Source organism: Rutilus rutilus (assembly GCF_951802725.1).
Source record: "Rutilus rutilus genome assembly, chromosome: 2".
NCBI classification, from domain to species: Eukaryota; Metazoa; Chordata; class Actinopteri; order Cypriniformes; family Leuciscidae; genus Rutilus; species Rutilus rutilus.
Genome location: NC_140210.1, coordinates 34,436,780 through 34,453,283, shown reverse-complemented (window position 1 = coordinate 34,453,283; position 16,504 = coordinate 34,436,780). Strand labels below are relative to the sequence as shown.

General features: G+C 37.9%; 1 protein-coding gene across 1 annotated transcript; it reads right to left on the bottom strand.

The window, feature by feature from the left end:
- Positions 1–182: 182 nt before the first annotated feature.
- lrpap1 (low density lipoprotein receptor-related protein associated protein 1) lies at positions 183–3,912 on the bottom strand. The gene is made up of 8 exons (XM_084401573.1): positions 3,575–3,912; positions 3,266–3,410; positions 2,853–2,983; positions 2,603–2,723; positions 1,825–1,980; positions 1,652–1,734; positions 1,399–1,575; positions 183–1,235 (listed from the first exon to the last, which is right to left on the bottom strand). Exons 1-8 carry the CDS (start codon positions 3,734–3,736, stop codon positions 1,167–1,169), a joined length of 1,044 nt encoding a protein of 347 aa, XP_084257699.1. The 5' UTR covers positions 3,737–3,912; the 3' UTR covers positions 183–1,166.
- Positions 3,913–16,504: the final 12,592 nt, after the last annotated feature.

The following is a 16,504-nucleotide window of genomic DNA, read 5'->3' as shown; positions in this document are numbered from 1 at the left end:
ATATTTCATGAGAACATACTGTATTTTTTTTTTAAACATTATTTTCTGAAATTTCTATATACTATAATAAAAATGATATAACAGTGACTAAAGATGCTCATTTAAATGCTTGATGCAATATCACAATCACTCAATGGCAGCTCAGCATATCACCCATTTGAATTTGTCATAGAAAACACAAGGCTCGGGCAGTTTGTTTTTATTATGAAATGTGCAACATGAAACGTGGACTTGTACAAAAGCAATCCTATTATTTACGGAGATCACATTCCTGACAGTTCATTACAATGCTGGATTATAGGATTTGTATGAATAGGAAGATTTTTAAATCAAACTTGTTAGATTAGTAATAAGTGCCATAGATTAAAGAATTAGTGTGGATTTTATATTAAGAATTTTTATGACAAATCCCAGTGTCTACCTGATGGAACGGTTTAAACAGTGAGGATGTCCATTCAAGTCTACCTTGGGACAACACTGTCAATCATAGAAATGTACCCTGTACCCATTGCTATTTAGTGATTCAGTCATTATTATGGTCGACTCAAGGTCTGCCTTGTCAGATACAAGTAATGTAGTGCATGAGCTCGATTTCTCTTTCTCCACTGAAGCACACTATTTTCCTGATAAAGTTTAGCTGTTAATAATAATGATATTAAAGCAAGCCTGTGCACCGTTGTTCATTAAGGGGGTTTATTTTGCAACCTTTAAATCTTAGGATGCTCAGGACTGGGGTATAAAAAAATGAGAATTATTAAAATGAATGCTTAAAAAGTTTATATTGAAAACTTTGAGAGCTTTTTCATGTGTGAAAGCTTTATGCCACGCGCATATGTTGTAGAGTAATGTTAAATTCTTTTGCACCCACGTTTGTGGGATTTTACACGTGTTTCCGTGCGTGTTTTTCCACAATAGAATGTGGATAACATACATAAGCTTGCTGGATAAATCACCTTGTAGTCATTTGCTGTAAAAACATTAAACGGGAAATGAGCAACAAAAGCAGAACTGATCACTACTCACAGTAGCATAAAAATAAAATCATAATTTACCAAATAGTCTAGCTTCGCAATGGAAATGTTAAATTCGTGTAGATTATGCCCTACCTTTATAACCCCAGCATATGTGATATGTGACCTATGAATAATTGTAGCTAACAGAAGTGTTCAGAGTTCATTGTGTTGCAATCCATTTTGGGAAATCTTATTCGTCAAATCCTGCAAGTGTTTCTTCATCTAAAGAGAAAAAAAAACAAAAAAAACAAAAAAACCCGTGATCGCATTAGTACAGATTTTAAACCGATAAACAAAAGATTCTGCACAACACTTATATTTTTCTTCATGACTATGAAAAAGCCACATAGGACAATCACCAAAAAAATGATCTAGGATACTCTACCTTGTATCCCATTTCTCGTGCTTTCTCAGCAAGAGTGTTGTATTTCTCTTTGTTTCTCATGATATGTTCTTCATCTCCCAGGGCTTCCACATGCTTCAGTTTCTGATGGGACAGTTCCAGCTGCTCCTGATAGTGCTGGTGCTTCTCCACCTTCGTTTCAAAGTGTTTCAGTTCCTCCTAAAAGAGATAAGCAAATTAGCTGTGCAGTAATAATATAAAAAGATATTCAGTCAATGACATGAGCAAAGCTTACTTTAAGAGAATCAAGTTCGTCTTCACTCAGATTAGATCGTTTTGCCATTTCCCAAAGTTCTATGACTCTTGGCTCCTTAAATTCTGCCATAGGCAAAGATAAGAGAGAGCATCAGAAAGTCATGAAGCAATTTATTAATGAGAAACAGATTCAATCTTTGCAAAAGTAGCCACCGCTGTCATCACTGTAACCCTCATGGGTGATCTTGCGGAGTCGTTCAAAGCCCTGGTTAAGGTCCCTCATTCTCTGCTTCAGATCTGCATGTTTCTGATGGAGAACATGTTCCTTCACTTCGCCCTCCAGAGGACTTATTACATTCTTATGGATCTCTGATGGAAAGAACAGAAATTCGAAGACGAAAATTCTGAGTATCTGCACAAGAGGTTAAAATTTAAACAGTCCTATTATTAAACTAAATGGGGTGCGTTTCCCAAAAGCAGTGTTAACCAAATACGGTCGCAAGTTCCGTCATTACTAACATAATGGTTACTTAAAACATAGCAAATTTGTGTGGTTGGAACTACAGCTCTTGACCTGTGATTAGAAGCATAGTTTCTTGTTAGTTTGACATGCAGACTTAAATAGATTGTACTTTTGGGCACAATAAGCAAGCTAACATGCAGTACATTTTGTATCTTTCATTGTATTTAAATATACATACATTTCATTCTAAATATATTTAAACTTGTCAAAATTGCACATGTGCATAAATCACATGACATCACAGCAATAGCAAACCACAACCATCTAATGATCAATTACTGCTAGATCAAGTCCCGCCCTACATTTTTTCTTGTTCAAAAAGCCGTTTCACTCGACGATATAAGACCCAACAGAGAAGAAAAGACTATCGCAACTCCCTTTTTTCATGTCAAAGATTTTGGATATTCCACTAAACACAATTAGAGATCCTATGAGATATCTTGGCACTAAACACGACCAAACTCATACCTTCAGTCCGGCTGACAGTGTCCATGACAATGTTATACTCGTTGATTCTGTCTTTGTGGTGCTTGAATTCTCTCTGAAGGGTCTGGAGTTCATCGTCAGAGAACTTTCCAGAAGTCTTGGCCTGACGATCAAAGGTTGAAGAGAACATTTAAGCAAAGCTAGTAATAAGTGAACAAGTCTGTAAACCTGCAGATGAGTTACACATTCACACTTTACTGGTTGTTTTGTGTCACAACATCAGTTAACTTACCTTGTTCCACAGCTTGTCCAGCCTTGGGTCATCGAATGTATCTCCCTCTTTAACATCATGATCTTTCAGACTGTTGCTGTCCAATGTCCGGGTGTCTTTTTTCCCATCCATTCCATACTTTGCCAGAATAACTGTGCAAAGAATCATTTTTTCATTAATATGCTATGTCCTGTACTAACTTCCAGTTGCAATAAGAAATATGTCAACAAAGAACTGTTTGTCAAGCCTTTTCGTGGGTTTTTCAATGTCATAACCTAAACCAGTGGTTCCCAATTCCAGTCCTCGTGACCCACTGCTCTGCACATTTTGTATGTCTCCCTTATTTAACACACCTGAACCAGATCATCAGCTCATTAGGAGAGCTGGAATTGGGAACCACTGACCTAAACCAAACAAAATGAGTCAAAACATACTACTAAAATTGCGTCTGAGCTTGGCTTCTCTCTCTCCATCCTCGTCCAAACCTTCTGCTTTCAGTTTTTTCCACTGAAGTTCATCTTTCTCCTGGATCTTCAAGTCACTGTGCAGTTCTGACAGCCGCACCGGTGCAAGCTGCATCTAAAGCAGAACAGATGATGGGCTGGTGCATTAAAATGCTCAAAAGAGCAACTGGTAATGAAATACTACAATGAGATTTAAAAACAAAAGAAGGACAATCAAAACATCCGATAACACTGGCAAAAATAATAGATTGTATATTTTTAATCTGTCACATCACTTACCCTTAACGCCTTTTCCCAGATCTGATTAAGTTTGGCGATCCTGAATTCCACCTGATTATTGTTTTTATCAGATGCCTTTTGTTCATTCATATCTTTCGAGTACTTCCCCGCCATTGCTCCAATAACAAACAAAGAAATCAACATTATAAACTGCATTTTCATTCTGACGCACAAGAAGCGAATTAGTAAACAAAACGTAAACGTGAAATGTTTTCTAGAGCATCTGTGGCGCTATTCAGGAAGCGCTACTACGAGAATCATACGGCATTCACATGCCTGAACTTCCAGCTTCGCAGTGCATCATGGGTATTGAAGTTTTACATTTCTTAGACATTCGCGCTTTGGAACGAGGATCTCTACTTTTAAAGACTTCAAATCCCACACAGCGCTGCTTTGCTCGTTAACTAGTAACAAGGGGCTTTGAGCAAATGAGATCAAACCACGCACTGGGAATGAAGAGAAGTCCACTTGCAGGCTGCAGCCATGTGATGGCACTTATTGAAACCGCCCACAAATTAGATTTTAAATCACCACACAGACATCCCAAAAGTGCAATATATTTTTTTTAATGACTGAGTGTTAGCCCATGTGTTGGACTTCAAATAACATAAAATCCAATACATGGGAAGTGAAATTCACCCATTATTGTCAGCTCTAACAGGGTTAGGTGTGAACACTCTTTTGCAATCTGTTTTGCTCAAGCCTGCTACCTCTACTGCAATTTGTCTCTGCCAATTTTACCAGTTAGAATACAAGAACTTCCAGCTTTCTAATATTGGAGATGATGCAATGATAGGCTATAGCAAACAAAAGGAAACCAGTTGAGATTCCCCATATAGGCTAGGCCTACTACTAAATGACCGAATCAGGACAATATAGGACAAAGTCTGTATCAAATTGTGCCACCAACACTATTGTAGTGTAACATAGCTACAACTCAAAATGAAATCCAATATAGCCTACATGATATTTTACACATTACACATTTTTATCTAACAAAGAACGCTACTTAATCCGTATTGCTTGGTTAACCCACTTAATGTGACGATAAATGAATTAGACACATTTATGAAACATCAATCATGTTATACATTTGTGGATCATAAGTAGGCTACAAGTGTTTCTGAGAGAGAGCTGGAACTTTTTGTCACTTTGGTACTATTTTCACAAGTAGGTGGTTTTCAAAACCTTTGGTACAAAAGTGGTACTTCCAACTTGTATCACAGCTATAGTCAATCATTCTTGTTTTCCCATCACATTATTTAAAAACACTTAGCCTACATTATCTAACCAAATTGACATCCATGAAAAAAATCCATAAAGCCGGTAATATGTAGCTATTCAAGGTTTCATCACCTTGACACTAGCTCTCTGAGGGACTTCTTTTACAAATTCCTTGAATGCCTCCTCTTCTTTACAGTCTGTTCTATGTTGATATATTGCAAATGCTTGCATATGATACAGCAAACAATTGAGCTTATGAGATAAATACAGAACAAAGAAAATCCTGTTTGTAATATTTCGTTTAGACAATCAAAACATTTGAAAACCACGTACACGTACAAATAATGCCAAAGTGATTAAAAATGAAGCCTACTTTAAGATATGTTAAGGTCATTCACTTATGAAATTGCTGAAAATATATCAAGTGGATTTTGTAATGCTTTTTTCAGGTGCAGAATAAAAAGGCAGTTAAGGGATCGAGGTTGCACCATCTTTGCTCACTGTCAGCCATTCAGACCTTTGATTCTACTCGAACTGACCTTTTAAATGAGCAATGCAGTACAAATTGTCCCTATATAAAGTACACGAGCTGCGTCAGTAAAAACACTTCATCTGCTAACACTATACATCCGCCTGTTGCCACCCACTGGACACTAAAACTAAAAATCGCTGTTTAATTATGCACTTGATAATTTGATATTGGTTCTATTCTTGAATAATTAATACAACACCCAATTTCAGGATGGTAAAATGAGATTTATGACCTAATTAATGGGTCTGAGACATTTACCCAAACTCTAGTTATTTGTCCTCTGCATGAATTAGACCATAGATCATTATGCAGATTATTAAAAATATAGCTACTATCTCTTTACTGTATTGTTGACTATAAACAGACGTTTTCTTAAAAGTAAATCTTTCATGTTTACTGAAGATGTCATTGGACCCTGTATTACAATAACATATCCTTTTAGAGAACACTGATTTGATTGACAAGCCAATTTATTCAAAATGAAAAGTCTTACTTATCACAATTATGTTATCATATAAATATCATCATCATCATCAGATTTCAGATCAGACTGAAAACCTAAAAGAATTATAAATAAAGATCTGTATCCCATTAAGTTTTCAGTTATGTGACTCTGATTTTACACAGAGATGCTTGCAGTGGTACTGCAGTTGGCATTTTACCATAGAGTTAATTTGTATAAACTATTACAAGTATTTTGTGCAATGTCTGTACTCAGCAATACTGGGGAAATATAGCTGATTTGAACCAATAATCGGAACAAAATGCAGTTGAAGGATGACGTGTATAATTCAAATATTTATCTGACTCCAATATAATTAATCTGGCTCCATTAAAGTTGTTGTTATTCTTTAACCTCTTATTCTTTTAAGGTAACGGTCTTTCTTAAAACTGATAGGAAAACATAGGATTTAACCTGAACGTTTAGATAACGAAAGTTATAATCACTTTAGCTTTCAACATAATCAGTGATAAAAGGAAAGAAGCCTTTAAAGCAGGCAAAGTTATTTATTAAGTTACATGTTTAAATATACAGACAGTAGAATGGAACAACATACTGTATACTTAGTTGTAACATAATGAAGAAGAATAGGCCGTAAAAGCCTTTCTCCTAGTATGAGGTTACACACCGGTGTGCGGGAGTGGCAGGGTTAAAGCCTTTCTCCTAGATCAGCAGTTACCTTTCCTTCTTATACCCTGAGCAAAGCATTGTTTAACATATGTGGAATACCAGCACCGAAACCAAAAGATGAGGCAAATGTGTGGTGATCAAGAGGGGGAGAAGAACATTAACATATTCTCCTCAATGCATGTTTAACCAATAGATTGTACATTAGGATACTTTAATATCTCTATTAAGTTCACTACCATTCATTTCAGTTTATAGGCTGTCAGATGAGACCAAACATGGCATAGTTACATATTAGAACACACTAGTAAATAAACAGTATGTAGTTGAAAGCATATGTCCTGTGAAGCAGATGGTACAGACGCATCACTGAAGTGCAAACGACTCTGTCTCTCCTGACGGAACCATCCTGTGCCTGGAGTGTCCCAACAGTCCTCAGTCAGCATATTGATGAAATCCCTGCACTAGATAGGCATTAGCATACTGTGATGATGAAGGCCATTGTGCCACGTTTAATTCTGATGTATTCCTTTAAAAGAATTTCTGAAGTACTACGGCAATAAAGAGTTCTGCCCATATTTGCTCAGCCCTACAGTTGCATGAAAAGTTGCAATAGTGTGTTTGCCCGGATAATTCTTCATTATCTTTCATGTTGTTCTAATTTGAACACTTTTCTCCCTTAATGTTGTATTTTTTCATGTATAGTATTATTAATGAATACAAGCAAAGAGCACCGAGCAAGAAAACCCTAAAGCGATTCCAATTACATAAAGTTTGATGCTTTTCTCTGTTTCTCAACCTTTAATGTAGTTCAGATTCCATTAACGTGCAGCAGAGATGGTCAAAGGCCTTTGTGTTCTGCTGCCAGAGACGTCTGTGGGCACATCAAGCCTAATGAATACACTCAATCACAGACAAGGGGAACAAACATGGTCATTAAGCGAGCAAACATCACATTTAAGGACGTTCTCCTCCATCCATTTGTCTTCATTTAAACAGGTCAGGGAGGATTCAAATCGTCTACTTCTTACTATAACATTATGACATTATACAGCTGTAAGAGGTGATGGGGGATCGGCCGCTCTCCCATTCACATAGCAACACACACTAATGACTAATGCTATCTCGGTTTTATTCTTCATATCTTTTAGGCAGAATATTCACCCAAGGTTTATATCAAGCCATACATGATGCAAACCTTGGGATCTAAACCACAGAGCAGATAAGAAACATGAACATGAATGTGTCATTTTGGAGAACAAATTGACCACTATATTGTGTTTTGGATGCTGGTGTCCTTACCTGGACACCTTAACTATCCAGACATGGTTATGCTGTGCCACCAGCTAGACCAGCACCAAACCAGCTTACACTCTTAAAAATAATGCTTCTTTATTGCCATTGATAGTTCCATGAAAAACCTTTAATATTCATGGAACCTTTCCATTTCATAAAAGGTTCTTCAGATTTTTAAAATTAGGTTAGTTCACCCAAAAATTACTCACCCTCAAGTTGTTCCAAACCTGTATGAATGTATTTCTTCTGCTGAACACAAAAGAAGATATTTTGAAGAATGTCGGTAACCAAACAGTTGATGGACGCCATTGACTGCATAGTATTTTTTACTCCATACTACACTGGAAATCAATGGGGCCCATCGACTAGACATTAAAATGAGTTTTGCTTTTTTTTGACAATTCAATGTGGACGAGAGCGTTTTGAAACGAAAACGGCATTTTCAGATGTATTTGGATTAATAGTTGATTTCAACTGATCACTGAAAGGTTCTCTGGGGAACCCAAAATGGTTCTATGGTATTGCTGCGAAAACCCCACTTTGGAACCTTTTTAGGGGCTGTTTATACAACACTGTTTTCAACTAAAAACTTTTGTGCGTTCTGGCCGTTCATTTACATTTTGGGGGCCTGAAAACGTAAATTTTGAAAACAGGTTTCAAAGTGCAAGTAAAACATCACCTTTATGTAAACTACTAAAACGCGAATTTGTGAAAATGGTGACATTAGTTGTGTGCATAGTGTATCTTTACAAAGTGACATCGCCAACTACTGGCCTGGCATGCATAATACAGCATTTTTAATCATTTCCGCGGATCAGTGTGAACGGGATCATTTGACAACGTTGTCGTCAATATGCGAAAAACCGTCTTTCCGTTTTTAGCACATTGTTGTTATGCAAACGTAACCGTCTGCTGTCTGATAAGCATGCTTACATGTGTTTGGAAAGTTGTTACGTAGCCCTACTGATTTGTGTCCTTGGCTTATAGTAAAATGAAGAGCTGTCACTATGAACTTGGTCTTTGAACTTGGTCTATTATTCATCGCCTGTAGATGGTGCTGAAGTTTTCTTTCAATCATGAGAGAGAGAGAGAGAGAGAGAGAGAGAGAGAGAGAGAGAGAGAGAGAGAGAGAGAGAGAGAGAGAGAGAGAGAGAAGACTTTGAGTTGGAAAGACAAAGCACATATGTCATCTCGTAGAAGACTCAGCACGCTCTTGTCTCGGAGTGTTAATGTTGTTTATAGGTGTCTGGCCTTGACACACATGATGCACACACGCATCACCACACACCTGCCACTATAACCAAATCAGTCTTTCACAGCAGAGGCTTCAATAAACTGCAGCTCATAAACTTCTACACAGTTTAATAGTTCCATTAGTATGAATCGTCCCAGTTTACAGTACTTGAATCCACTATACTGGAGTGCAAACTGCATATTTACTCATCATGGATACACATCTCTTTAAGTAAAGGAGCAAGTGAACTGCTGTCAGTACTAGCCTTATGGGTGTTTATTGTCAAGTCTGTTCTTTATTCAATAATCACTTGACAGTCTTCTTCTGACCTTTATGCAGCACTCCTGTCCTCACCATCAGCTGTTGGATTCAATGATGGCAGGTCATTTTCACCAAACAATGTTTAGGCCTCGGGCACAGTCTTGTTTAACCTATATTGCTCTTTTCTGTCCTGCGATGGTAGTGTATGGCAAAGAGGGACAATCTGTCTCCATCTGTAGTAATAATATACTGTTGGAAAATCATTTGTAACCTTGTTTGAAGCAATTAACACTGATTCATGGAATAAAACATGACCCACATCTGTCATTAGTTTTTCCATTTAGTTTTTTCCAGTTTGTTTTTCAGGTTTTTCCATTTATTGTATCCATTTATTCCATTTTATTTATACATACACATATATGTACATACAGACCCTTTCCAAAAAATTAGAATATCATGGAAAAGTTTATTTATTTCCATAATTCCATTCAAAACGTTAAACTTCCATAGATTATAGATTCAGGGCCCACAACTTAAACGATTTAAAGTATTTAGTTGTTTATTTGTACATAATTTGGGCTTCCAGCTCATAAAACCCACAAAAACAGGATTAAAAAAAATTAGAATATTACATGAAATCACACAGTAATTACACAGTGATACCATGGTCATTGAAGCAGGTTTTGGTTCTTTTGGCAGTGTGGGCAGGTGCAAATCCTGCTGGAAAATGAAGTCAGCATGAAGTGCTCTGAAAATGTCCTGGTAGACGGCTGCGTTGACTCTGGATTTAATAAAGCACCGTGGACCAAAGTCTTCTTTTCTGATGAGAGCAAATTTTGCATCTCATTTGGAAACCAAGGTCCCAGAGTCTGGAGGAAGAATGGAGAGGCACACAATCCAAGATGCTTGAAGTCCAGTGTGAAGTTTCCACAGTCTGTGTTGGTTTGGGGAGCCATGTCATCGGCTGGTGTTGGTCCACTGTGCTGTCCACTCAACGCAGCCGTCTACCAGGACATTTTCAGAGCACTTCATGCTTCCTTCAGCAGACAAGCTTTATGGAGATGCTGACTTCATTTTCCAGCAGGATTTGCACCTGCCCACACTGCCAAAATAACCAAAACCTGGTTCAATGACCATGGTATCACTGTGTAATAACTGTGTGATTTCATGTAATATTCAAATTTTTTGAAATCCTGTTTTCGTGGGTTTTATGAGCTGGAAGCCCAAATTATGTACAAATAAACAACTAAATACTTTAAATCGTTTAAGTTGTGGGCCCTGAATCTATAATATATGGAAGTTTAACGTTTTGAATGGAATTATGGAAATAAATAAACTTTTCCATGATATTCTAATTTTTTGGAAAGGGTCTGTACACATATTGCATTCATAGTTATTTACCTTTATGACATCACATCATCACTCACAAATATTTATTAGACTAAAGGAAAAAACATTGGTCAGGAGATAATATTTACGCACGTGTCTGTGTCTGTGTGTGTGTGTGTGTGTGTGTGTGTGTGTGTGCGTGCGTGCGTGTGTGTGTGTGTGTGACCAAAGCAATGTTACTTTTATTAATTTACATCTTTTAGAAAGTTACACAAATGTTGATAGCTTTTGTCAACACTTTCAGATACTTGTGTGATATGCACAACTACTTGTGATATGGAAAATGCAATAATTAATGATTATTTTTTCAACACTGCATTTTTCTGTCTAATGGTGATGAAAATGTAATAGAAGGAACTGAAACTTTTATCCTGCAGTCTCAATTCACTCAAGTATTGAAGCGACTGCTCATTGTTCTATGAAGCATACGAAAAAAAAAGGGAAACTTAAGAAAAAGAGTAAATATAAAATGTAAAAAATAATAATAGAATGAAAGAAAGAAAGAGGGTAAAAGCACAGTGGGAAATTGTAGCAGGTGGACTGACCTAGAGAGAGAGAAATATGGCAGTAATTGAAAGGCACAATCACAGTACAATGTAAAGTACCATATTGACCTTCAAACAAATTATGTCTTCAGCTCTTCACAATGGAATTTTTCACCATAGGACACATTTCAAGGTGATTTATAAAAGCATTTCCAGTAATATCATCCTTTAAAACAGATCAATGGTCATGCATTTAAGGCCCTGCATTGTATAGATAAGTGCATCTGATCTCACGGTCTATACAACGTTTTCCTTGTTTATTCAGATAAGGGAGAAGCAGAGGCACATTGCGGCTGCTTGCCCTGAGTATTGATAGTATTGATTGGTTCATGGTGGTGGTCCGTCACAGCCAATTGGGCAAAGGAATGAAGAACACAGGACCTTGGAGTTGCGACCTGTAAGAAATGCTCTAGTGTTATGAGCTATTGCTCAGCAAACTGAATCAGCAAACCCAGACTTTTTGATGGTGCTAGAGACATTTTAAAGAATTTTTGTAAAAAAGTAAGAGCCGATGGACCTGATTAATCTGTGACGAGCAGGACGAGGCCGAGGGCCGTGGGAGAACGGAACAAGGCCGGTGGCGTGATTGCTGATGAGCGACACCTGCGCGACGCTCCGGTCTCGTATCTCTCACGGAGGAGCGGAAGCATAAAAGGAGGAGCGACGACGGTGAAGGACGAGAGAGGCCAGGATTGGATTTTATTTTATTGGTTTGTTTCTGTTTTATGTGGCAGCAGTCGTCCGTGAGGGACCTTTATTTTCGTTTAGTATTTATTTATTAAAATCTGTTGATTGTTCACCGGTTCCCGCCTCGTTCTTCCCTTAACATCTAACCTTGCTACATAATCCTTTCTTCAGACTTTGTGCAAAAGAGCTACTTGACAATAAACATCATTTGTGAAGGTAAAGAGTCTGTTACACTCAAGTGGCTTGCAGAATGCATGCCGCTCATATAGCCTTGATATAAAAGTCATTCAGTCTATTATTAAGAATTGGTACCCAGGTTAGTTTGGTCCATGCGAACCAAGATAACCAAGACTTATTGTGTCCTTGCTAAACGATGTCACACATTTTTTGTCACATACAGCAAACATCTCCTCACTATCCGCTAGCTGCCTGTCCCCTGAACACACTGTAAAAAACACGGTCTCTGTAGACAGGCTCCACAAACGGCAACAAAAACAAACTGGGCCAACCTGCACCACGAAACATAACAAACAGTGTTCTAGCCAATAACCGACAAGAATGATTTGGGGGTGGGGGTTGGAGGGTTAGTGTGCATGCACATGAAGGGGGGAGTGGAGGAGAGAGAAGCATGAAGAGGGAAGTTAGAGGAGAGATGTCCTAGACAATGACAACGACTAACGTAAAAAAATTATATTCTCGAGAATTTTGATATGGCCGACACACGACCAAAGAGACCACGTTCAGATGAACAAATAGCAAAGAAGAGGGAAAAACAGAAGGAACGTGCGAAGTCCCGAATTTACATCGGAAAAGTTTCCGTTTCTGTTTCAGGAAACACGGAAGGGAGGGGGAGGGGACGGGATGAAGAGGAGGGAGGGTCGAGCTAGCCTCCGTTTTGTTTGACAATACTTTGAACGTCAACAAGAAGTGACGTCACCCAACATCGCTTATAGCACCTTTAATACACTATATTCACTATCAACCACTTCACATTTTATCAAAGCACAAATATTTACATGAACTATTAATCGTGTCCATGACCAATGCTGGGAAAATTAATAAACAATTAATAAACTGCAGTCAAAATTAAATTAGTCGATACATTTCTATTGATAAATGTCTCAAACTGTAACTTTAATGGTAAAAGTTACGGCGGTGGCTGATTAAAAAGAGTATAAATTGCTCTGAATAAGTGCATAGAAATCTATTGGCAGCTGCAGCCTTGGTTATTTCATTTAGGCATAGTTGAATGAGTGTGAATGTGTTCATTTGTTCTTCTCCTTTATTTATGGAAGACTCATTGAATGACTGTGTCACGAAGGCTCAGCGTGGTGTAGGTAGAAGACAGATGATGATGAAGTATTCACAAAGTGGCTTTATTTAAAGAAAGATAACCATAACCAAACCAGACCATGCGTTAACGTCAACTGACAAACAGAACTGAAAACACAGGAACTAAATACTCAGGGAGATAAGGTTAATTAATGACACACAGCTGATAACTAATAATATTTTAATATTTAAGACAAATTTCAGATTATTTTCTGAACGTTCATACTGCAGGTACCTATGGTAGGTAACTTTTATATTTTATGTAATCTATTCAAGGAAAAGGAAAAATGTTACTTATTATATTTGCACCAATTAGACTATTACAATAAAACTACATAAAGTCAGAGAGATCACTGCAACTGTATGGATGTATTGTCAGTCTGATGGCTGTAATTATGCAAACTATCCTCTTTGAACAGAGACAGAACAGGCCACAACACCTCAAGCAAAGAGACAGAGAAAGAGAGAAACAGTTCATCTTTTATTCATTGCATCGTGCCAGCTAAGTCTCACACAGACGATGAGATTAAAAAAGACAACATGCTCTGTTTAAAACAGCAAAAACAGCAACAGTGCACTTAAGCACACAGACAGTGATCCCATTCAGTGCCATTTCATAATTCAAAGCTATTTACTTTGGAAAGAGGTATAGTATCTGATTCTGATAGTATCTGAAAACACAGGTAACAGCAACAGTATGTCAAACAGACCCAGCATTATATAGTAAAGTGGATCATTTCGAAAACAAAAAACCCTCCATGATTTCTTGTAGAAAATTAAGAGTTCAATGCTTTAGCATAAAACTTCTGTCTGATCTTTATCATCTTCCTCTTCCTCTCTCTGTCTCTCTCATCCATTGTTTATGTGGAATCTGAAGCCAGTTCACCACTGCTGATTCTCCAGGGTGCTCAAAGTAGCCTACTGATGCAGTGATCTTTTAAAGGGCTAGTAGTCAAATAAAAACGACTCTCGACTACGCAACACAGGCTCATTGGAAAACGGAGCATACCTGTGGCAACATTTTTGCAAAACGCAAAGTACGTACCAATCACTGCAGTTTCTACCAAACACTAGAGACAGTAACAGCAAGCACTTTAAATCGTTTTCACACGCAATTATGATTAGAGGGGGAGATTACGGATTAATGAAGACTTGTTTTCACCGGCTCCTTGCACAATTATGACACTTTTTACCACAGTAAACAAATATATTTTGGAGTTTGCATCACTTACCCACTTCCATATGTCCGGTTTTACTGACGTAAGCTTGCTCGGTCGCTCAGCTGGTACAGAATTGTATCTAGGCTACTTGTGATGCTGAGAGCTCTGGTAAGAATACCGTGATAGACGAGTGACGATAAAAGAACTCAAAAACAAGCTAAAATGCCATGGTTACGACTGCGTTTTTATTCCATATTTGCTTTTGTTAACACAATCGGGTAGGTTTAGGGTTTTGTGTAGGTGTACGTTATTTTAAAATGGAGCATTTTTTTAGCGTCACTCACCGGACATTTCAATTCAGAACTGCGGTGATAGGTAGGCTACAAACTTCAACGTAATAAAACGTTGCCATAGCCTATTCACGTTCAGGGGCGCAACTACCCAGTGTCAGAGGGGTATGCAGCAACAACTGTGCCATGTAGCCTAATGAGTGAGGAACGAGTGATAGTTAACAGATGAAATAAGTACAAAATTGTCATTTATTAATAAAATTGAACTATACTTCACAGTGATAAATCCACTGCTGAGTGGACCTCTGTCCCTCTAGGGCCCAAAAAGCACGTCACACTTTAAATCCTACCTGTTGCCTTTGACCATCCACTTATTTAGCTGCTGGCGCATCAATTGACATGCCATCTCCTTTTCCCTCTTTCTTTTTCTATTTTTAGTCCCGACAGCTTTTTTGCTTTATCCATCTTTTTCGACTCGTACCTGCTCGCTCAGCGCTCACGGCGCCCCCGCCTGCTCGCGATATTATCCCCCCCTCTCTATGTCAAAATTCTATGATGGAATCTAATGAAAATCCTACTAGCCTGGTAGTCCTCTAAAAAGTTATATAACATTGAGGAAATGCAGAAATTATTTAGAAACGCACAACAGCAGCTACGTATAGATTTTTTTTATTTATTTACCATCGCTTTGGCGCCGCCCTGGTGCTGCACCTCTATGCGCCGCATATAGCACATAGGCCTACCCACTTTTTGTGCCACTCACTGGACAGTGGGTGGCACTTTGGAACTGTCGCGAAACGTGCACATTGCAACTTATTCACACCTTTATCAACATTTTAACAAGACAACCCTCATCCCAGAAGGTAGGCCTATAACTTAGTGTTGAGCATTACGACAATAATCTTCATGATCACGTCCTCTTCCTTAATCACCACTGCCAGGCTTGACACGTTCTACTTGACTAGGTGCTGATTCGAGGGCAAAACAGGGAGGATGTAAAATTGCTCAATTTCAGCCCAACAGGAACGGGAGGGTTGTTGAAATGATCAATAAGTGACAGGCTAAGGGCTTTGGCCCTGGAAATGGCTTAAGTAGCCTACCTCAGAAGTGAGAGAATGAAATAGGAAAGAAGGAAAGGAGAGTCGTTTAAGAACAAGAGTTCTTAGAGAACCCAACAACTCTCCAAGGTGCAGTTTAGGTCTTCCAATCAATGTTAAATGTCAAATGTTGACATCTATTCTGACATAAATGTCGTTTAAATGTGGATACAAATAAAGCCGTAAGATATTCTTCTGCCTAGACCAAAACATTAATCCTGATGCGCATGTTCACATATAAAATATATTAGATCACACTGCCTGTCTGTAAATAGCCAGACATTATTCATAGGCATGATCACACTTTCTTGAATTTTATATATAAAAGTAAACAGGAACAAGAATATTATACACACACACACACACACACACACACACACACACACACACACACATACATACATATATATATATATTTTTTTTTTATGTTTAATATTTATTCATATATAGCCTACATTGATGCATGTGTATACTATACATCTATACACATGTATGCATATATGAATAAATCTTATAAACATGGTCACACACAGAGAGAGAATTTATGAGCATGCAATCTGAGTCAAAAGTCTCATCTAGCCTCATCTGTAGTCCTCTGTCACAAAGGTGTAGGAGAGAGTGAAGTAGAGAATTGAGAGAGTGAGAGAGTGAGACAAATCGAGAGAAGGTTAATGTTGTCTGATCATGAATAATTCAGTTTCTCAAAAGCAACATTCAAAAACTTAAGCAAAATTATATGTTGTTCACTGACCAA